Raw genomic sequence first — 24,909 nt, forward strand, 5'->3', positions numbered from 1 at the left:
TCACAGACTCGTGGTGATAAAACTGGGCTGTAAAAAAACCACGAGCCTAACACGTGGTACTGAATTAAAACCAGCCACAAAAGCCACGAGCCTGACTCGTGTAGACTAATTTTGGCATTAGTTGTCACTCATTGTTGACATCGAAACGAACGATACAAGTGATTTTTTAACAAAAAACATTTTATTGTAACGGAATTTTGATGCAGTTTTCCTCATATTAGATCTGGCCGTAGCTACGCCCCTTACAAAGAAGAACCCCTTTCATCCAGCTTATAAATCACCTTCAAAGGCCCGTACATTACCTTCCTCTTTCTTCAACGGGTTCTTCACCATTTTCCCCCCCGAAACTTACCTAGTGATTTCCTCGACCAGCTTACAGGGATCACAGGCGTAGAATTTCACCCCGAAGTACAGGTCGAAAGGAGTTTTGTTGCCCTTCAGCTGCCGGGACAATCGGGATGCTGGATCCAGCCAGTGCTAATATTGCATTTTGGGGAAACGAAATGAAATGAACTAGTTAGATTCGGCTCCAAGAGGGCTTCGGTCACAAAACTGTCCCATTGCGAGATTTATTGTTGGGGTTCAGAACATTGAATCAAAGCAATCGAAAGATTCCTTTTAATTCAACCACGGTAAATGATAAGTTCATATACCAGTATTTCGATAGCAACTTACTACCTTCTTCAGTGAACGTTTTCGATTGATGAATGTGTATCGTTTCCCTCCCTTATATTGTCCGGGTTAGGTAAGCTACTACTACTAGGTAGCAAAAACCTCCGAATGCTCGGCAATTGTGCCGTTGTCTGTTTTTTGGGTCTACCTACCCTATTCTGGGTGTTTTCTGGTAGTGCTAAATTGTTTTCTACCCGTTTTTGGGCATTGTCAGGTAAATTATTGTATTTCTTTTTACCTAAGAATTTGAACAACCAAGTGTGCCCTGGTCCGGTGTCTCCGTTTAAGAGATGAACTGATTTTTCATTGAAGATTTCAATGCTTTCAGCAACATCCAATTTAAGCGAATTACTATTCAAAGACCGGATCAGCGAGATATTTCCTCGATCAATAGAGTGACCAGATTCACACATGTGTAAAGCTACTGCAGATCTAGGATTCTGTGAAGGAAGAATTTTCTTCTTTGAGTCAGATCTAGCTATAGCCATGTGTTCCTCGAATCTATCAATCAACTTCCTTTTGGTTTGTCCAATGTACACCTTATCACAGTCGGAACAACTTATTTTGTACACACCAGATCTATGAAGGAGCTCCACTGGATCTTTTGTCGATCCTAAGATGGATTTCAGTTGATTATTAGGGCTAGTGAACACTAGCTCTAATAATCAACTGAAATCCATCTTAGGATCGACAAAAGATCCAGTGGAGCTCCTTCATAGATCTGGTGTGTACAAAATAAGTTGTTCCGACTGTGATAAGGTGTACATTGGACAAACCAAAAGGAAGTTGATTGATAGATTCGAGGAACACATGGCTATAGCTAGATCTGACTCAAAGAAGAAAATTCTTCCTTCACAGAATCCTAGATCTGCAGTAGCTTTACACATGTGTGAATCTGGTCACTCTATTGATCGAGGAAATATCTCGCTGATCCGGTCTTTGAATAGTAATTCGCTTAAATTGGATGTTGCTGAAAGCATTGAAATCTTCAATGAAAAATCAGTTCATCTCTTAAACGGAGACACCGGACCAGGGCACACTTGGTTGTTCAAATTCTTAGGTAAAAAGAAATACAATAATTTACCTGACAATGCCCAAAAACGGGTAGAAAACAATTTAGCACTACCAGAAAACACCCAGAATAGGGTAGGTAGACCCAAAAAACAGACAACGGCACAATTGCCGAGCATTCGGAGGTTTTTGCTACCTAGTAGTAGTAGCTTACCTAACCCGGACAATATAAGGGAGGGAAACGATACACATTCATCAATCGAAAACGTTCACTGAAGAAGGTAGTAAGTTGCTATCGAAATACTGGTATATGAACTTATCATTTACCGTGGTTGAATTAAAAGGAATCTTTCGATTGCTTTGATTCAGTTGAATCATTCAACCAAGTAGGCTCATACCACAACAGAGTTCAGAACATATTTAAATGGGGAAAAAAGTCCTGGGACTCTAAGTTGGGATTCAAAAGTTGAGAAGAATAAACCACTGCTAGGAGAGTGAAGAAAGCTTACCGTTTGGTTATCCTGATCGATGTAACGGATTCCGAAATAGGCGGTTTCTATCAGGTTCAATCGGGCAAACACTACATCCAGCAGGGCTTGACCGGGAAGATCGTCCTGGAAACGGAAACAAAATACAAAATGTTAGTTTTTTTTTTAAAATGGGTGGTGTTGGGGCTTGTGATACAGCTCAGTCGGCAATTCAGTTGCCTTCTGAGCCGATATCTGCGATTTCGAGCCCAAGAGTAAACATCGAACACAGTTGTACTGGATATTTTTTTCAATAACTGTCCACCAACTGCAATATTGGAATAAAGTCGCGAACACCATAAAGATGGTAAAATTACTAAAATTGCAATTGCATAGTTTTTTGTGATGGAAATAGCATAAAATTCTTTGGAAAGTCACGACAATTTGAATCTTTTTTTTTTCATTCCACTTGAGATGAAACGATAAACATGATCAGTCTTACCATGTTTAAAAAAAACTAAGTAAAAATCTAAAATTTATGTTTACATGACAATAATAATTTTGGAAATACGAAATAAATTTTGAATATCTGTAGAATCTGTGCATATTTCCAAAATTCTGTATTCTGTGACACAGAATCTGTGATGAAAATTTGTTAAAAATTCTGTGAAATAATAGAACTTTCTGTGATTTCAGTAGCCTTGATTGTAATTTTTTCGTACTGGAAAAAACGTGTGATTAATTTTTCGAGCTTTGCACTAAGTGATGGGCTGACCTGTTCTATACCTAAAGGGCCCATATTTTCACCATAAAGTGTTGTTTTAATTCCTGGCCCTCCAGAACGTTCCTAAACTTTATGATTGCAACATCTCCTAATGTCCCCTGGTTCTTATTTACGGCAATCGGCATCTTCTGGGAGAGAAGTTTCTCCCGTCGGAAACAAATTTGCACGAAACAGTGGGACAGTGGTAAAATAAATTAGTTATTAGTACCTAGTGATCAAAAACTGTATACATTTTTTTTGGATTCTAACATAAGGTTTGAAGAACTTTTCCATTCATGATTCACGAATGATACAATACTGTTTTATTTGGCCGTCTGTTTCTTAAGTGGATACCGATGTATTCCACCACCAGGGTTGCCAACATTTTTTTTATCCGAAATTCAGTATATCTTGAATAAAAAAAAATCATGATAAAACAAGCTTGTTTAGTTATCGATCATGGTGATATAATAAATTCTGAATTTTATACCATTTATGGTAAGGTTGCCTGATTCCCCGGTTTTATCCGGGTTTGCCCGTATATTTAATATGAAATATGGAAAAAGTCCGGTCCAGCCCGGTTGCCCAGATTTCATTGGAAAAGCCTGGATTTTGACCGGGTTTTTCATTCTCAAAACATACTTTAAAAAACAAATTGTGCTTTAATTTTTTTTTATTTACACGTGCAAAGCGAAATTTTCTGAGCAAGTATCATCAAAATAATCATGAAAGGTCTTTTGGAAGCCTAAAATACGATTTAAAATCTGTTGATAAATTTTGGCCAAATTTCCCCGAATATTTCTCCTGAATAACGTTCTCATCAAGTAATAACAAAAGGATTGATGAACCTAAACCTAAAAAAGGCCCATATAAAAAAGGTATCAATCAACCAAATTCTAAAAAAAAAGCAGTGAGATGATTTGTTACTTCTGATATATAAGAAGTTTACAACAGACATTAGATAAAATATGACCAGTTCGTTTTCCTGTTTGTTGGTGAAAATTCTACACGAATTTAGAGCTTTATATACGGTGCGAATTAAATCGAAATCGATGGGTGTTGTATTCTTAGAGGATTGGAAAATAAACAACATTAGTCGTCCTAAAATTTCTCACTTGCTACGAATCATGTATTGGAAATGGGATTCGAGTTTTAAATTTTATAATCCAGAATTTTATCTTAGGGGTTTATGAATGTTGAACGTTGACGAATATCGCTTTATACTTTGATTATTATTTGAGGCGACAATTCATCTGATGTCCTTCCTGGTTGAAAATAATCGACTCAAAACGCGAGGGACATTAAAATGCAAGATATAGTAGAAATTAAAATAATCCCTTTTGTTTTTTTTGTTCCATTTAAAACTTAATAGAATATTCGATCGAATATTCGGCCGAATATTCGTTTGGCCTAACAGTTGAAAAGGTCAATATTTGGTATTCGGCCGTTAGCCGATCCCACTATTCGGTACATCTCTAGTTACAGTTGAATATTGTCTGAGTATCACATTTGAACTACGTTACAAGGTTTCTGAATTCAGATAAAGATCACTGTAGATCCCTTCAGGGAGCATTTCATGAATTCATAGGAGATTCCAAAAGTATTTTTGTTATTTGGGTGCACCTGAAGAAAGTTACAAGCAATATTGACAATATATGACGGATTTGGGTTAAAAATGTACATCATTTGGTTAATTGAGACAAATACCTAGTTTTCCATGAAAAAACCTAATCATGCAAAACCAGGCTTATTTTAAAAAAATCAGGGAAAACGGAGGCTTATCACGTTATCAAGATGGGCCTCAAATAATCAGGCAAATCCTAAAAAATCAGGAACATTGGCAACCCTGTCCACCAGCATTCATTTAATTTACCGGCTATTTAAATCTTCAACTTGAATAGAAAAAAAAATTGTGAGTGTGATGACAGACGAGACTGATGAACTGTGTAGCCCAGGGGTGAGCAAACTTTTAAACCAACGTGCCAATTTGAATTTCTAACCTTTTGGGCGGGCCGTACTTGAAATATCATTTGTAAATATTTCACAGAATTTAATTGATATTAATGGATTGAGGAAATAAGAAACAGATCTTAATCTTAAGGATCTTAATCATTTGTAATTTTTGAATATCTAATTTTTTTTAACAATCTCTTCCTTACTACACTCAATCGTTAGCACGGGAAATAAATTAGATTGTTAATCAATTGCTTAACTTTTTTTCGCAGAAACTACATTTTTTCAAGGCGATTCATAAAAACGTTGGAGTTGTTCCCTTCGAAAAATCCTTTTTTGTGTATTATTGCTATTCTTCATCACTTCATTTCGAAAGCTTTCCGGAGCTATACCACGGTAATAACTACAAATCAAGGAAATATTTTTATTAGGAAAACTGCTGTCTTTTCGCAACAGTCGTCGTATCGTCAGTTATATTTATTGATAAAGGTTTTGTTTTTAAGCTTATTTTCCGCAAAGTTTACTGTCTTGTCTATAATTTCACAAATTTTGGATCAAAAATCTTCTTATAATTACATTCTTTACTCTGGAAAATATGTGCTAATTTCAAACATCTCTTAATTTGATTCAGATATATACTCTTGGGATGGGATTTCTAACGCTGATTATTGAAAATCTCATGATATTTGTAATATGAATTGTTATTTTTCAAATAAAATGATTCAATTTGTCGATGTTTGATGTGGCTTTTGGGTGGTTTGTAATTGAATTACAAACATTGTTTTTGTCATATACTCAGAATTATTTTTTGTGGGACTTTGATGCTGACTGACGAAGAAAATGAATCTTAAACCGATCACCAAAATCGCTTAATGAAATCAGTAGTCATATCGTTTAATATTTTAGAAATATTTATGATTTTATTTTCTGCCAGTAATTCAGAGCGAAAAAAACTAGCATTTTATTGTAAAATTTGACAGATTAATCCAAAAGGATGTATCTACTGAGCACAATTCTCATATTTATCTTTCACAGATGTCAAAAATGTATCTTTTATCAACAATACTTAGAAATGCCTGTACGGATTCTAGTTTTTTGATTATTAATTTGGTTTTGCCGACCTGCATTTATGGATTTGGTTAAGTTTAGTAAAATTTGAAAAAAATGTTTATATTAATAGATTAATTGCATTGATGACTATAAAAGAAAACAATAAATGTTTGATTTGATAGAAAAAAGGTGACCAATCGGAACTTCGGTGAGATCAATGCATATACAAATAAATCAAGTGAATATGTAAGGGAGAAGGAGGAAACTTGATCCCTCAACTCAACTATATCTCATAACTAAAACCTCAATAAAATAAGGTTCTAATATACTGTGTCAAATGAAGCAAAACAACAATGCTATTTGCTATGAAAATAAAATAGTTTTTTTTTTAGTTAATTAGCATTAAATGAAAAATTTAACAAAATATGACTTAAAGATCTTTTTCACCGTTTTCAACTATTCCAACATGAACTTAATTTATCGAAAATATTTATTCCAATATGTTAATCGTTGAGAAACGATATTAACTTCATAATACTTCATGCTTTTTAAAGTTTTCTGTTTATTCCATGGAGAATTTACCGAGCCATGTCGGTGGAACGGATGTTTTCTTCGTTCAATCAAGCAAATGCACGCATTATTACAAACATACAAAAAGTAACGTTAACATTTTATTGTTTCTACAATTGGCTAAAAACATCTACACTTAATGAGAGTTTAGAGAATAAGGGCGGAACATTATGGGGTCATCTACCATTACACCTTTTCCCTCCTAAACGTATTAACGCCTAAAAACTTGGTAGACTGGCAACATTAACAACAAAAATAGAACCGGTTGAAAAGATGTGACGTTAAATTTAAGGTAACCAACCGTGTTGAGAATCAAAATTTTCTAAAATGTTACCTTTGAGTCAAATTGATCCCTTGAGTTCAAAAAGACATGTTTTACAAATAAATGATTCTTGATCACAATTTTGCACGATATATCTTATATTGATCCATAAACTATTGTTTATCCAATCATGCCTGGTTAAGAAGATTTAAAATATTGATTTTGTTTTTAAAAAAAATCAATTTTTGCTAAAGTATGCTCCTATGACTAGAGGGTAAAAGACAAAGTTTTTGATTTATCTATACCTAAGACTTTAAAACTTTGAAATAAAAAGTAATATAGCCAAATAATATTCAATTTACTTTTTATCTTTCGACTTGCTTGATTTTTGACTAAGTTGAAGCATGCATGAATGAAGGATCAAGTATCCTTGAATGAAGAATCAAGTCTCCTCAAACTAGAAAAAACGCATTTTTTCGGCTCCGCAGAAATGCCTCTAATTTATATACGGGATGAAGAATCGTTCTTATTTTTCGATCATAAAACTTTGAAATGACATGCTTCTAGAATCTGTAAAAGACGGAGAGTTTCTTAATTTTTCAAAATAGATATAATGGAAATAAGAAAATGGGATCTGGTATTCCCATTGTCCCCTATTTAAACAAGTTTTCGAAATATGAATTTATTTCGGTTCAGAATAGACAAGAATTTTATGATAATTAACAACCTTTAGTAGGAAAAAGTGGAGGATTGGATCGGATCGTTGGATCGGAAGAACCAATTTAAGAGTGTTTTGAAGGTTCACTTTAAGTGACAATGAGTATAAGATCATTTATCTGGAGCGGGATGTCCAGTACAAAAAGTGGGTTTGAGTAAACCGCTTAGTTGATAAGATTAGAAAAATTAATTGAAATGTTGGAATTGTTAACAGAATACCTATTCTGTTGAAGTTAAAACGATTTGATAGAAACAGCGAATTGCAAAATATTTAAATCATTCCACAGTAACTTTAGTAAAGACGTTGTTTTTATATGGCGGTATGCCTCACTTAAGGAGAAATATTTTTCTCATAAATAAGCATAAAAGGAGATGGAAGTTGTGCTCACAACAATTGTTGAAAGTTCGAGTAATAGAAATTAAATACCCAAAACATTTTGTTTCTGTTTTTTTTTTGCATTTTTTTTGTAGGGGAGAGATGTGTACCCGATAATTGCTAACGTGACACTCTCTCGGTCGATAGGCCTTTCCAAGTCGATAGTCTCTCTCTCCAACTTACTTACAACACTCACACACATAACGGCTAAGCTGTCATGTCGTGAGTGGTCGTCAGTTAGCTAACGATATTCGGTGAGATGTACTGTACATGCTCCTTGTGTTCTGGGTCGAGCTTCCAAGCGGAGTTCCTATCAAAATCTCTAAAGTGCAATTAAAACAATAAGATATTATTAATCATCATATTTAAAAAAAAAAATCAGCATTTTTATCCTGTCAAATGATCCATCCTAAGTGATTTTTTTAACGGTTTTGATTGTTTTTCTTTCTTTAAAGCATTAATATGAACTCATATTTTGGGCTGTGCAAAATTTTTGGATATTGCATTAAGTTTTTGGTTGCTTGAAATAATGTTCTGAGGAATGCTTTAAGTTCAGAAATTTTTCTGTTTGTATTATAATTTAGAAAAAAAAAGATTCCACTATTCATTTGCAAAACAGAAACGCCTGCCAATTTTTCCATACATCGCCCACAAAGCAGCCGGTTTGGTGTTAACAAGATCGAGTGCCCTCCCAAGGGGCTAGAAAAATCCACCTTCCCACTCAAGTCAGTTCGCTGGCCTGGTCATGCGGTGTGCTAACAAGAAAATCGCTGTTGGCGGAAAACAGCAGGACACGAATCTCCCATGCCGACAGCAGAAGCAGCAACAGAAAAAAGATGCTAAGGCGCCATCCTTTAATAAGGTAACGCGAAAAATGCACTTTTTGGACTCCCTCTCTCCTCGTATGTCTCAAATCGAAAAGCGACAATTATCCCTCCCATGAGAATTACGTAACTTATGAAGAAAGACGGATACAAACCATGCAGATTCAATAATATTGAAATAATCAGCTTTAAAGTTGACTTTGTTTTGTTTGTCACTAGAATCTGCTAAAATTGGTTGTAAATAAAATCAAATTAATATCTAAGGCGACGTTTGTCATTTTGACAACACCAGGCAAACAAACAAAACATAGTCATTCATTTATCTATTCTTGTGAGTGACAGACGTGTTTGAGTGAATCTCTGTATTGCGACTCGTAAAAATCGTAAAATCACGACAATGCAATGGCGTAGTTGGTATAGCAAGCACAAAGAGCGCAGATTTTCAAGGCTGCTGCTGCTGCTGGTAGTTTGTTTGTTTTAGGCTTCCGGTGAAAATAGAAAGAATTGGTCAAGCAAGCACAGATTTTTAAGGTTGCAGCTATGAAAAAAAGTTTCTGGTTCGGCCTACGGTAGCAAGACGGATTGACTTAGGAAACGCAGATTTTTAAGGCTGCTGCTGCTGGTGGTTTGTTAGGATTTGGCCTTCCAATGGAAAAAGACAGAATTGGTTTAGGAAGCGAAGATTTTCAAAGTTGCTGCTGCAGATTTGTCCTTCCGGTGGAAAAAGACGGAATTGGCTTGGGAAGCGTAGATTTTCAAGGCTGCTGTTGCTGATTATTGGTTATGATTTAACCTTCCGGTGGAAAAAACGGATTGGCCTAGGAAGCGCATATTTGTATGGCTGCTGCTGATTGTTTCGATCCTGGCCTTTCGGTGGAAAAAGACGGAATTGGCTTCTAGAGCGCAGATTTTTAAGGCTGCTGCTGCTGATTGTTTTTATGATTTGGTCTTCCGGTGAGAAATAGAGGGATTGGTTTAAGAAGCGCGGATTTCTAAGGCTGCTGTTGCTGATTATTTGTTTTGATTTGACCTTCCGTTGGAAAAGACGGAATTGGCTTGGGGAGCGCAGATGTTTAAGGCTGCTACTGCTGATTGTTTGTTATGGTTAGTCCTTCCGGTGGAAAAAAGACATATTTTTAGGCTTAGTAAGCGCAGATTGACTGCTGCTGATTGTTTGTTTTGATTTGGCCTTCCGGTGATAAAGACGGATGGGCTAAGGAACGCAGATTTTCAAGGCTGCTGCTGCTGCTGATTGTTCGTTATGATCTGGTCTTCCGGCGAATGGATTTTAGAATCCATTGTAGAATTAGGAGGAAGGATATTTGAAAAAAAAATAACATAAAAAAAACCAAAAGGGGTTAGAAAAAAAATTTCAATTGAGAATAGAGGTGAGAAGAAATATCAAGCATTTGCACTAAATAAATAAAATTTAATAGAAATTACATAAAACAATAGTTTTATTTGGCAACACTGAAGGTAAATTAAATACAAAAAATATCTATGGCAACGTTTGTCTTTCAACAACAGTAGGCAAAACAAACAAAACAAAGTTAGTCATTAATTTATTCTTGTAGGTAAAAGACGTGTTTTAGTGACTCTCTGAAATGCGATTCGTAAAAATCGTAAAATCACGCCACCCCTCTTCCTTTTGGAGCGTGACGTAACCAATGGATACCCCCTAAGATACCTTCTTCGAGGAATCGGACCAGTACCAGTCACCACAGGATCGAATCGGCCTTCCCAAACATTCAACCCCGGCATCAAACCCGCCCCGTATCGTAAGAATGAAACCTCAAAAAGGAAAAGTCGGGCGCATATATCTCGATCTAGTTCGTGGTTTTGTTGAAAAATGAGCGGACAATAAGTCTTGAAGAAAGATTAACGACATAATAAAGTCCCTCAGCCTTTCGGGCTTGGTTCCGTCCTGCTTCCAGTTCCTCCATTTTGGATACGGGATGCGGGCTGGCTGACTCCAATCGGGATACACAAGTGGAAACAAACATAAAAACGTGTAGGCGGATTGAGGCCCTCAAATTAACGGGGGGGAGTGCCGGAGTTTCCGGCTGGGTTCTCCGTCTCTTTGGTACGGTGGCAGTATTTTAGCGACTGGAGAAAAGTTAATTTGCGCCCCCTCTGATAAGGATGCAAGTTTTCATCGAGTCGACTCGATGCTGGTTGGGGGCGGGTTGAACTTTTGTTTTATACGCGTTTGCTTTCATCGCGCTTTAGTTATGGTTTTCAAATTTATTTCCCCTCGGGAGGCGTTTTGGGGGCGAAATTCGAAAGGAATAAAAAGACTAAACTTCTGCTAAATGCTGGGAATTGAGACGCCTGCATTGATTGCTGGGCAGAGATGAGAGGCGACTTATTAACGATTCTAATTCATGAATTGAGCGTATTTGTGAGGGGGTTTTTTTTTAGAGAGAGATCAAACGTTATGTTTGGCTCCTATTTAATTTTCGATTATGTATTTCTAATGCCGTTCCTAGGAATGTCACTATAATGTCTTTGATCTTATTCAAAACAATGGCGTTGTCTACAAAAAGGCGTTAAACATAGTCAGGTATTTTTAAACTGCGACCCAGAGATGGGTCTTGACTCAAACATTCAGTCAGCGAAACTTTTTTTTTTTGTAGAGAAATGAATCCAACTGTTATAGATGAAATTTCAGGGACTAGATAAGAGAAAATCGATGTTGAAAAACAGGGCGTATATGCCAGGTTGGTCTCCTGTAGTAGAATGTTAATGCATGGGCCCCGGAGAGGCGCAAGATGTGGGTTCAAGTCCTACCGGGAGACAAGGCGATTTTTTTTTCGCATTTTCTCTTATCTAGTCCCTGAAATTTCATCTAACACAGTTGGATTCATTTCTCTACATAGTCAGGTATTTTCAGCATATTTAGCACGATGCTGTTAATAACTATAACAGCAGGCTCATTTCATTTATCAATTTATTCGGTTTCAATTGTAACGCGCCACTCTATGAAACCTTCGTTTTGAACTCGAATTTATGAGTCGTGAATGCAGACATGGACATCCTAAACCTGAGCTGCTCATGAACTCCATGTTATTCCAAAAGCAAACTTTCAACCATACTTATCTACACCCATAGAAAAGGTAGCAAAATTCCAATGCCTATTTAACAAATTTCTGTGTCGAAAATGCGTTGAAAAGTGTACTGTACCAAAGATGATATGATTGGAAAAGCATTACTGGCATAAAAGCATGAGCTTTTAAGCAAATGATGCATGACCACTACATTCAAGCGAAACAAGAAAACCACTTTATGGGATTTTGATCCTATTAAATAATTCATCTTAAAAAAATAAAGAGAATTGAACTCATTGCAACATCTCATCTCGGCTTGCTATGCCGATAACTTACGCAGTGCACCATCTGATTCGGTTAGCAAATGAACGTTTATTGTCAAAGCCCATCTGCCACCACCGATAACTGAAAAACGCAATTCATTGGAAACCAAGATTCTTTTTATAATGCCGTTTTACATACACACACAGGAGGACAATGCCAATTATTAGAAAGCTTGTCAATGCCAGTCCGGCATAGAATCTTATTCCGACAATTTCACCTCCAATCAATGAAGTTCATTATTGGAGTAGAGTTTTATTTATGGGTGTAGATTGTACATAAGTTGCGTATACTTTTTTCTATCGTGTTGATTGCCTAACCTTAACATTGCCTACTTCAAAATCACGCACCTTTCTTCAATGGAACAACCCAATCGAAACCCAACGCGTAATCGGTAGATCATCTGAAACGATCAGCTGCCAGGCGAGCACATAATCGCCCTTTTGAATGCCACCCTTTTTTTTAACTGCTCCCCATTAACCCAATATTGCTGACCAGTAAACCAATAATGTCGGATGGTGTAACAAATTTGATTCAGCTCATGTTTGCACCTTGTTTTTTTCCTGTCCTACTTCGAATGGTGTTCATTGCGGAGCCCAGTCGAAGTTAATCAATTGCCCTAGATGTTCGATCCAGGTTGACTCCTTTTTTCCACCCGCTCGGTTGATTTTGTACTCTTTTTACAACATTGGCTGAGACAGTAGATCAGTTGGATTTGTTTTTGATATTTGATCTTTCTTGGTTCGGGTTTAATGGTGTAGAAAAACCTTCCTCCATGTGTTGATTTTTCTTTGATTAAAATTTGGAGATCAGAAAAAAAACCTGAAAATAAATTTCAACTTATTTTATTTAAAAATGTGTATCCTAATTTCATTTTCAATGTTCAGCGTTGAAAAATGTATGTAAAAAATCCATCCGGCATCTTACGCCTCCCTACCCTCAAAATCAGCGGAGTGCAAATAATGTTAAATCATAACGAGGCGGTTCTCCGAGATTGATTCAAATCACGGCCGCGGCTGCGGGTGCGAAGGTGATGAAAAAACCAACAAAGGTGTGGCCAGCCAGCCCCACTGGCACTCGCTGCCCAGAAACGTGCTGCGGAAATCGATCGAGATCGGAATCAACGACGACGGGGGGTCTCTCGGTGGTTTTGAACAGGTCACGTCACGGCCGGCCCACAGAAAGGGTACGGTCTGGGAGCCTGAGACTTTTTGATTTCCAGAAGGGCAGCAAGATATCCAGCTGGGGTTCCTCCACATCAGCACACGTTCCCTCGAAGCTCAGGCGGGATTGCGAAAGGTTACCGGGATCAATAACTGACCCGATGATGTGGTCTGACGTGCCGGCTCAATAATGGTGGTTCTGTATAATGGCTGAACATAAGGCACCGGGAGACCGGAATTGGATCACAGGGCCAATAATCAGGTACAGCGTAATAGTTTGAAGAATTAACGCTGCAATTGATTAAAACTTCTGATTTGTTGTATTCTTCTTCTAGTCAAAGTTAGATTCGCCGATGCTATTTTACGCACGACTCGGAGCTGCTTCACCGGCTAGTTCCTGTAATGGTCCAGTTACTGAGACTATACATATGACCAATGTATCCGTTTATACTCCGTAGAGTTAATAATCTTTTTTACTCCCTACTAGGAAATCCCTAGAGATATTTTGCACTCTTAAGTTTTCAGTAGAGTTTACAATTTCTTTTCTTGTTCCCTTTTTGTATATTTTTATGTGTGTTCATTTCAACGTTCGTAGTGATGTCCTCAAGTTTTTTTAAACTTAGTTTAAGTTTTTTTTACACCCAAAAATACGACTCTACTCTAATAATGAACTTCCTGCAAGGTGGAATTATCGGTATAAAATTCTATGCCGGACCGACATTAACTGGTATATGTTATATGTGTGTGGTTTACGGAAAATTGGTTGAAGAACATAGTTTGACCAAGTTACGAAAAATAGAAAAATAAAGAACTCAAAGATGCTTAAAAAGTTGCATTTTAAATTTGAATTTAGAAAAATTATCTATTTTTTGAGTTGTCAAATGACTAATGCTTTTAGTTACGCCAATTTGTTTAAGCGTTGGAACAAATGGTTGTCGTAATTAAGTTAACGATTATAATGAAAACTCTGAACTTGAAAAATTAAAAATATTGTGATAAAGTTCGAACTTTATCTGCTGAGCTTTCTTGTTTATTATCACTTATTGAGGCCTTTTAAAGATTGATTAGAAGTTTCTTAAGGAAACTTAGAAAGATTAGGAACTTAGGAGAATATAGCCTTCAAGTAGCCAACCGCTTAACAAGGTGATATTCCATGTCACTTTACCCCCCTAATATACAGCGTAAGATTTGTGGAGGGATGGCGTACAGCCAGTCTCCGCAAAACAAATCATCACATGCGCTACACTTTTTTCCCTCTATTGAATACATGGACTTGGCCGGCGTCGTTATTGATTCATTTCAAAGTAGGAGATTCTCAAAAGTGTACAGTGAGATCGTTATTCTTGCTCCCAGCAGCTTTCATTTGGTTCATTGTGCAATGTTGATTAACTCGAACCAATCATGGAGTGCCAAGTTGGCACTGCCAACATTATACCATAATGGCCAGAAGGGCCGCAGGTTGACCGTAGTTGATAGCAAGCTCAAGCTCAAAACGAAGCTTTTATGACCCCAGGGTTTGAGAAATTAAACAATGACCCCAAATCGACTCAGTCTACTGTCTGAGTGTAAGTTTGACACAATCCGAACAAATTTGAATGGATTTTCATCAGAATCAATACTAAAGCTGTTGGATTTAAGTTAATAAAATGAATTATTGAACCGAATGATTTGCCTAAAAACTGATCAATGCAAAATTTACGCTCAAACAGACTTGACATGTGTGTGGTGCTCGATGTGATATCGGACACATACTGCATCAACCGTAGTTCCGTGTAGTTGTGTCATAACCACAAGCCGATGTACATAGTTGAACGCATGGTGGCCAACATTTTTTTCCAAAAATCAGGGAGCTGCTGAAATAAAAATCAGGCAAATTCAGGCTACGTTGTATATGGTTAAAGTAACGTAAATTTTGCTCATAGTAATTATCTTTTTTTTTGGTCATTGCTCCACATTTTCGATCTAATTTGTGATGTGGATGTGAGCCTACTTGGTTGAATAATTCTACTGAGTCAAAGCAATCGAGAGATTCCTTTTAATTCCCTTTTTCAAATAAGAATTAAAGGGAATCTTTCGATTGCTTTGATTCAGCCACATTTTCACTTTTTAACTTGAGCAATGTTTTTTAATCCATTTTCTCACTACCCTTTTTTCATCACATTCGCAAAAATCAGGCAAAATCAGGCATATTTTCAAAAATCAGGGAAATTCAATGGCTTATCAGGTTGTCAGGCTGAGCCTCGAAAAATCGAACGGATGATTTCCTACGAGTAAGGCGGGTTTGCACAACATGTCAAATCAATTCGTGGCTAATCGGGAAAATTCATGCATTTAAACTTGAAAATTTAAAGTATGCTATTTTGCATCAGAAAATTAATTTTTGATTTTCTCGTTTTCCTATGTTCTCCCTCTTGATTGATTTTTGGTGGTCAAAATCGAAACTTTGGGCGCTTAGAGGCACTCCTGATTCAATACCGATTGAGCTGACATTTTTCACAAGCTGCTTCGTTGGGCCAATCCGAAAAAAAATATTTTGGTCCGTATCCGAAAATCGGTGATTAAATTTTTCCAATACATCCATTGCGTCCTTAATGTACATACATGATAAATGTACAGCATGAATCATAAACTCATGAAAGTTCATGATTCATGCTCCCAGGAAGAGCTTAAAATGGGTTTTCGAGACAAAGGTCTATGTTCTAGGGTGACTAGTTTACATTTCGGTTTTTTCGCTGATCACAATGTCAATTAAAGTGTTTGATCATCATTCATTTTCAAGTACTCTGGCCAGATTTGAGTGCATTTTAGTAAGTTTCCAGCGTGCGCTAGGAGTTTTAGTGAAGAAGAAAGCCAATTTTTCTTGAAAATTTTTGTAGATGTGCTTAATAAAGCTATTGTTAATATAAAATGATGGTTACTGTTGATTTGTAGCTCTCAACTTGTAAGTAAGTAAATTTTCTGTATAAGTTGATAGTTTATGAATTTTTTAACTCTTTAGGTTAGATTTTGTCGATTATCTAAAACGAATCCATACAGGTGCTTGTCATATCAATCACAGTGCATAGTGGCCATAGTGGTCATAGAAGGCAATTCCATGTCGCAGTACATAAGTGGTTTATTTTGTTACATGAAAAATGGCAATTTTGGTCAAGTTCAAATGAAAACAAACAGCTTCAAACAAAAAACATCTCTCCAGTTTTTGTTATTTCATGTAGTTTTTAACATATTCTTTCAAACAAAATAAAGTTAGATTTTTTTGGTTTGCTCCATTTGAAGTTATGGCTCATACAAAAGGACCATTTTTGAACACAAAATTCATGATAACTGCGAATCAAAAACAGATATTTGATATCTGTTTGCTACAAAAGGTGTGCATTGTAATTAGCTCAATACTTGCTCAACACATGATTTTGATAATATCATACCCAACAAAGTTATAACAAAAAAATTTGTTTTCAAAGGACCACCCTAACTTGTACTCGAAAAATCGTCATAAAACCTAAACGGCAATAGAAAGACATTCAAAGTCTTCTACAAAATTTCATCAATTATGTTGTTCTACATAATTGCTGAACATAATACAGCACTATCTCATTACAGTCAAAAAATAATTTTCGTATCTAAGAAGTTTTATGAACCACCCTAGAATTGTTTCATTCAAAAGTAGTGCCTTGTAAAGTTGTATAACTTTGTCTAGGGCACCAAATGTCTTAAACCTAAGGCGATTGCGCAAATAATTGTTTCCCGCTAAATTTCATTTCTGGACCACTGTGCAGTGCACTATAACACCATCATTTTATATAAACAATAGCTCTCTAGAGCACCTCTACGAAAAATTGACCATTTTCACTAAAACTCCTAGCGCATGCTGGAAACTTACTCAAATGCGCTTAAATTTAGCCAGTGTGATCAGCGAAAAAAGCCGAATAGTGAGCTAGTCTATGTGACCAGCTTGTAATTCTTATCTGAATCTTTTCAAAATCTTCGGGTCATCCTTTCCAAATGTGTCTACAGTTATAATTTGAAGTTATTCAACATGAAGAACGTTTATTGACATATCCAATCCAAAATGTTTTTACTTGGTGGAAGTAAGAAAGAAGGTTAAAAATAAATTGGATTTGTTTCATATCAAAATGTAAAGAATTTTTATGAAACTACATCTACGAAAATCGGCCATGTAGGTTGGTTCAAAAAACTAACCTTAAGAAATTTTAGTTCTGTTGGACTTGATTTAGAGGTGCCCCAAACGCTCACAGTTTCGGTTTTTCGCCGACACGAAAAACGGGAACAACGGAAATCGGAAAAATCGAAACTTAAATGTTGATGCCAAATCACTTAAAAACGTTGAGATTTGGATTTATCTAAAAAAAAATTGCTGATTTTTGCGGGGTTCTTCGGCTTTCGATCCGTTGTATCTTTTTCGAAAAACGACTGATATTTACGGCTTAGAATTCTTTGATATCTCAATTTTATTTTCAGGGGTCATAAATCTAAACTTTGAGCGCGATCATGAAATTTTTCACATACACGCATTGCCCGCCCCCCTAATCTACATATAAAATTATTTAGATTAAAGATGTTTCGAATTGTCGGTCGAATATTCTATTGAGTTTATAATGAAAAAAACCAAAAGCGATTATTTTATTTTCCTTCTATTTCTTCAATTTTAATACTTCTCATATTCTGATTATATTCAATCAGATTATGTTACCCTATGATATGTTAAAAGATCTTTTTCAAGTAGGGGTTTCTCTGATTTTCGAAATGTCTCCAAAAACTGGAAAGATGACTTGTTGCTTCTAGGGCGTTTATCACCAACGAGATTGGGTTCTTGTGAAATTTAGGACACAACATGTCTAAACAGGTGCCAAGCTGTTTGAAATTGTTTATTTGATAATGAATTCGGCGATGATCGAATTTATACGAGATATCTTCAAAATACTTGTTTAAAAGAACGATGATTTTCAACCTAAAACATACAATACTTTCTACTACACGTATCAACGTGATCAGCATTTCAGGAAGACTTTTGAAAAATTTGTGATAGGAAAAGGTAAATCTGCAAAAAATCTAGACTTTAGGTATTTTAAAACGAACAAGAGAAAAAAAGAAGGGAAACTACTTGAAATTTAAAGTTTTTATTGAGTCACAGCAGCAGTGTGAAAATTGTATCTGAGAATTAAACACAAATTTGTGTTCATTTTGAATTTTTTCAAGAATCGTTTTCAAATTCGTAAAATTAAATGTTTCGAAGAGGAATGTAAGTTTTTTGTTTGATTTAGAAAACAATTTGAATAAACCCGCGCAAAATCTCCAGACAATATCTTCGCATACTGGCCAGATGTAATTTGACTTATATCGAATTCCTTATTTCATTTATGGGCTAGCCTGGATATATCAAGTTAATCTAAAAAAAAAACGATAATCAAAGTTAAAAGCGATATTTTTCAGCATTCCTCTGTACGATTTATAGGGAAAAATTCACGGATACACTTTAGATGTTTTACCGAAACTATAAGTTTTTGGTGATTAAGTAGCTTTTTCAACATTTCTTTTAAGGCTATGATCATTTAGAATCCTGGCAGTTACCAACGTGTGTATTTTAAAAACTTTTCATTTGATCGAAAAACTTTCTATGAAGGGAATGAAGGTGTTAATATGACATTTAATGTAAAAATATAAAAAAAATATTTATCAATGATTTCAAGAAATACTCTAACTTTTTCATAAAATCTCTTTTATATCTTTGCACACTTTTTCAGTCATGTATTGGTTTTTTTTTTACCATAGAAGCAAAACCTTTGCAAAATCATGATATTTTACACAAACTCACCTGGAAAGGCATCTCGAAGAATTTGATCTCTGAAATCCGGTTTTAAGATAATTTGTTGTGTCCATCAGAACACATCTGTCATATTGCGTAAAAACCGGATGCACAGATTGCGATCTTTGGAACTGATCATTATTAGTTATTTTCTTGATGCCTACTAGTCAGGCAACACCTTTTGCCTGCCGGAAATGGATTTTTTGCATTATTTATTTTTTATTGGGGGTTTTGCATTCCGCTATCCCCAATAATCATAGACTTTTTATTATATTTAAGATCAAGGGTTGCACTTCCATGGTTGGTTTGAACTTCGTGTGGATCCTAGAGTGGCTCCTTATACTTCTTAACAATTTGGTTCGAAAAAAATCAGAAAAACTCAACAGTTTTGTAGCTTTCAATGTGAGCTTTCAAGTCAACAACGAAGAATATTCGAGGCGCAAAATGCGTAAAAGAAGCAAATTTGTGCAAAATTATTTTTAACCTTGTCTTTTTGCATCGTAAATATCTCAAACACACGTTAACTTAAAAATCTATGAAAAATTGGCAAGATGGTCTTTTTCATAACCAACACAACGCTAGTAAAGTTTTGCATATTCGAGCTCTATTAACGAAGCTATCACCGAAATAAAGTGCCCGGATACTAAATGCTCATAGCCTTAGATATATTATAAATTATTCAAAATTATTTAAAAATTTTGACAAATCTGTCATTTTACAAATTTTAAAAATAAATATTCAGCTTTCGGCCGAATGCTTAACTCAACTATTTGTTGAGCCGAATATTCGCCTTAAGGGTTTTTGGGCAGTATTCGGCGCTAAATATTCGGTACATCTCTAGTATAGATTTGGGTTCGGCTCTCTCTATAAATTAGAAACAATGAATAAAAACTTGAGGCAATTTTTAATATACATATTCAATATTAAACTCCATTTATGAGAAAAAGTAATTCTGCAGGAATTCATAATCACATTGACCTTGGATAACACCTCCGGCTGAACGCCCTCCTGCGAATCTGTAGTTCTTAACATCGAATTACTTCAAGCCGACAGAGGTAGATAAAAAAAAGCCGCAGACCATTAAGCCCCCTTCATTACAGAGCACCAGCCCTGCGGGAGCTCCTATTATCGGCACAACGAAAAAAAAGAGGGGAAGCTTCTGTTTATTCTGTCAGCTGCCTGCAGAATGCCGCCGATTTCGATCTCACGCATGCATATTCTCCGGTTGTGCATTCATGATTCCTGGCTCAGGCCTGGCCTTGTCTCAGCATCGGCTCCGGCTTCCAGGTTGTTGTTAATTTATTACGAAAAAGGCGGTCATATTTGCTGCAGCATGCAGACTTGGCACCTCCACTTTCGTCTCGATTCGCCAATGGCCCCCCAACGACAACGCCGGAGTGCGAAGATCTTATCGATTCATCAGCCTAATTGAAACAGCCCAGCCTCCGCGCACCCATTACTAGCTGCGATTGGAAACTGGGAGGATAGGTCCAGGGCCAGACAGACTGTTCCGGCTCAATCGGAATTCTTTTTTATTATTGTTGTTGCGCAATCCCGTGAATCGAACAATCCACAATTTCGCTGCTGATGTTGATGGTGGTGTTAATCAACTTTGCGGGCACCGACAGCCGATTGCAATTGAATAAACTTTGATAAAAGTTTAATCAATTTTTATCCATCTGTGCCCGTCCATACGCGAGCTTACATCCTTGTATGTGTGTAAATAGTGTGATAAAATTCCACACACTCAAAACCATGGCCAGGCGCGTTGTGATGCGTGGAATTGGCACGGTTTGGTTTGATGGGAACATTCCGATCCGATTGATGTTGTTTGCTCTGCGAGATCGCACAGCGAGATATGAAGTGAAATCATAAATACACATCAGCGAACCTTCATGAGGTATTACCAACATTCGGTTGCTGTCAAGATTCATCAAACGAATTGTAATCATTTTATGTAACACCCACGTCACACAAAATTTGCGAAAATTAACCGAACATATTCATGTTAGTCATGCTCACTTTCATCTTCTATTTGTATACCAACATTCGAAAAACAAGAATGTATGGTCACTCAGAACAAACGTTACGATCCTATTTTGTACATTGAACATCCTACCTATGAATATTTTTATCAAGAGCAGAGATAGCCGAAAAAAACACACACAGACAAACACACAGCCTTTCGTGATCCTGTTTGGCGACAGTAAAAAGATGAAGTGCTTGGTGAAACGGCAACCTCTTTACATAACGGAAAAAAGTTGCCTAGTTATTTCAACAATATCAGCAAGTCATTTCAATCATCAAAGTATATTTGAATTTTTTATTCAATCAGAAATATAAGTGATTCAACTACTGATTGGTGATTAATCTTATGACCCATTCCAGTGAGACGTCACGGTGAGTTTCGTAGAAGGACTTTTTTTAAGGGGGAATATGCTCTATTATGCCCCATCTAAGTGAATTCATGTAATCAATGTACATTTAGAGTTAAAATCGAATGAAATCGTTCAAGAAAAGTGTTTTCTAGAAATGCCAATATTTTTTCGTAACTTAAATTTGCTAAGCTGCTTCAAACTTATTTTTTAAAAACTTTATCAAAAGCCACAGAACTTAACTGTGTTGCGAATTCGCGCCATAGAGCCGAACACACCCGAAAACAGCCGAAAACCGAAAACACACTAATACTATAAGACATTTTGCCTGCAAGGAAAAATCGAAATGGACTGAACGATATTTTAAAAAATTCGCCTGTGTAATAGCACTATCAATTCTGCTTTCATTTAAAAAAGTTTTTTTTAGCTTTCCCTTCCTTAATTCTGAGTTGCTAAAAGTTCTTCTGAATTTTAATAAAAATATTTTCGAAAAAAAATTAAAACCCTTTTCCCACTTTGTTGAATGGTTATTCAACGATTTTTTTTTTTCAAATCTTCAAAACTTTGCAAAATAGCCTCTTCACGCAGAACGCTTCACTTGATGTGAGCACTAGAGAAATAAAATGCCGTTAATCCAAACAGACCGTCCCATTCAGTCTGCCAGGTCCCGATCTTTGAGGGGCGGCTCACGGTTTAATTAAATAAATCATTAAAAGTCCATAATGAAACCTCCCCCGGACTGTCGTCGTCGGCTGTCCCTTTGTCATCAGCGCAAAGTCTCCTGGGAACAGCAAGGTTTGAGCAAACACGTGTCCTTTCTACGCATCGCATCGCAGTATAGTCCGGTGTCCTTTGTCAGCTTCGCCGGAAATGTTACGTTCGCCATTTCAATAAATAATAACCCAATTGCGATTCCCATCGATTCAATTTATCTCGCTCTTTGGCCGGTTTTCCTCTTTTTTGTCGCATTCACAAGTTTTCGCTAGCCTGATTGCTCATTACTTTATTGCCCGGGTAATGGGAAACGAGGGACAAATTCGTCCGCCGATGTCATTCTGCAAACAACAATTAGCGCGAACCGGGAACAGGAAAAGGATCAATGGATCAGCGAATGGATTGTACCGTTTTCGGATGGAGGAAAATATTCTCGGAACGTACCGAAAATTGAATAACGTGTTGAAATTTGTAGGCTTAACAATTGTTAAGAATTGTTTTTAGCAACAAAAGGCGTTCAAATGATGTAGAAATTCACAAAAAAAACCAAAAATAACCAAAACGACAAAAAATATCAAAAATAACAAACTGAAAAAAAAATGAAAATAACAATGACGACAACGGGAATCTTGCAGCTTGCGTAATATTTTGTTTGGTTTGTGGTTGAATGAAATCAACCACCGCAGATATGAGACACGTGACCTGAGACATACGACATGCGACATGGGACATGCAACATGAATCATGAGACATCTGACCTGTGACCTGCATGCGACATGTGACATAAGATATGAGTCATGAGACATGCGAAATATCGGACAGAGTCTTGCAAAAAGAGACAAGTGGAATGCGATATGAGACATGTGACATAAGATATGTGATATTGGATATGACACATGAGACATGCGACGTAAAAGATGAGACATATGACGTAAGACATAAGACATAAGACATAAGACATAAGACATAAGACATAAGACATAAGACATAAGACATAAGACATAAGACATAAGACATAAGACATAAGACATAAGACATAAGACATAAGACATAAGACATAAGACATAAGACATAAGACATAAGACATAAGACATAAGACATAAGACATAAGACATAAGACATAAGACATAAGACATAAGACATAAGACATAAGACATAAGACATAAGACATAAGACATAAGACATAAGACATAAGACATAAGACATAAGACATAAGACATGAGACATGAGACATGTGACGTGAGACAGGAGACATGAGACATGAGACATGGGACATGAGACATGAGACATGAGACATGAGACATGAGACATGAGACATGAGACATGAGACATGAGACATGAGACATGAGACATGAGACATGAGACATGAGACATGAGACATGAGACATAAGACATGAGACATGAGACATGAAACATGAAACATGAGACATGAGTGACATGAGAGACATGAGAGACATGAGAGACATGAGACATGAGACATGAGACATGAGACATGAGACATGAGACATGAGACATGAGACATGAGACATGAGACATGAGACATGAGACATGAGACATGAGACATGAGACATGAGACATGAGACATGAGACATGAGACATGAGACATGAGACATGAGACATGAGACATGAGACATGAGACATGAGACATGAGACATGAGACATGAGACATGAGACATGAGACATGAGACATGAGACATGAGACATGAGACATGAGACATGAGACATGAGACATGAGACATGAGACATGAGACATGAGACATGAGACATGAGACATGAGACATGAGACATGAGACATGAGACATGAGACATGAGACATGAGACATGAGACATGAGACATGAGACATGAGACATGAGACATGAGACATGAGACATGAGAGATGAAACATAAGATGAGACATGAGACATGAGACATAAGAGATGAAACATAAGACAATAGACATGAGACATTAGACATGAGACACGAGTTATGCGGCATCTCTCCCATTCTGGAAAGTGTAAGAAGGTGGAGTGAATATTTAAACTTCGATATAGAACGATGTTCATGAAATGTTGTTCACAAGCAAGTTTTCACATTGAGAGTCGATTTTGGAATTGTAAACACGTCTCCCCATTCTGTTCGTTTGGGTTGCAAAAAAGCGTTTTTGAGGAAGAACAAACTTATTGGTTACATTTGGTAGCTCACTAAAAAATAAAAATCATAACTTTGAAATGCTTTGACTGGACGTTTGTTATTATGTTTAAATAGCCAAAAAAAGAAAACCCAACGTCTGACTTTTCATTAACTCTATGGTAGAATGAAATTTAAAGTCAGTAAAAAACTTTTTCGTTTAAACTGCTTGAATTTTAAATGGTAAATTTCATTACAAAAAATTTAAACCCAGTTCTTACGATCCATCGAAACATCCAACATGCTACAAAGGAATTTTCCAGAAGACCTTCAAATTCAAAGAATTCGTTCACGTTGGATACTTTTTTCCTATTCCACCTGTCTAAGGTGCAAAGTTTCGTTTCGAGAAGCAAAGTGAAGTTTCGTGAAGCAAAGTGGAAATAGTTTTAACATTTATTTCGCTTCAAGCTTTATATAACAAAAGTAAAGCTTGAGTAATGCTAGCTTTTACCTTCAAGTTTTCTTCCGGCAGCTTTCGACATATAAAAAACGAGCGACTCCAATAAATTTCTTGTTGGGTAAGTTCCGGTGGCCGGGTTTGTTGCTGAATTTGTTGAAAAGAAATCTTAGTCTTGAAGAAAAAAGGTTTCCCGATAAAGTTTGGAACGAAAATGTGATGATATTGAATTAAAT

At 36.3% G+C, this 24,909-nt stretch overlaps 1 protein-coding gene across 6 annotated transcripts in view; it reads right to left on the minus strand.

Annotated features, from left to right (window-relative positions):
* The window catches only part of LOC129739415 (band 4.1-like protein 4), a 461,000-nt gene that overhangs the window by 49,331 nt on the left and 386,760 nt on the right, over window positions 1–24,909 (minus strand). For all 6 annotated transcript variants that reach the window (XM_055730882.1, XM_055730875.1, XM_055730889.1 and 3 more), the window contains 2 exons: window positions 2,193–2,297; window positions 353–477 (listed from right to left, as the gene is read on the minus strand). In XM_055730882.1, coding sequence (XP_055586857.1) covers window positions 353–477; window positions 2,193–2,297 — 230 coding nt within the window. The remainder of the gene's footprint in view (window positions 1–352; window positions 478–2,192; window positions 2,298–24,909) is intronic.

Source organism: Uranotaenia lowii, chromosome 1 (assembly GCF_029784155.1).
Source record: "Uranotaenia lowii strain MFRU-FL chromosome 1, ASM2978415v1, whole genome shotgun sequence".
Taxonomy (NCBI): Eukaryota; Metazoa; Arthropoda; class Insecta; order Diptera; family Culicidae; genus Uranotaenia; species Uranotaenia lowii.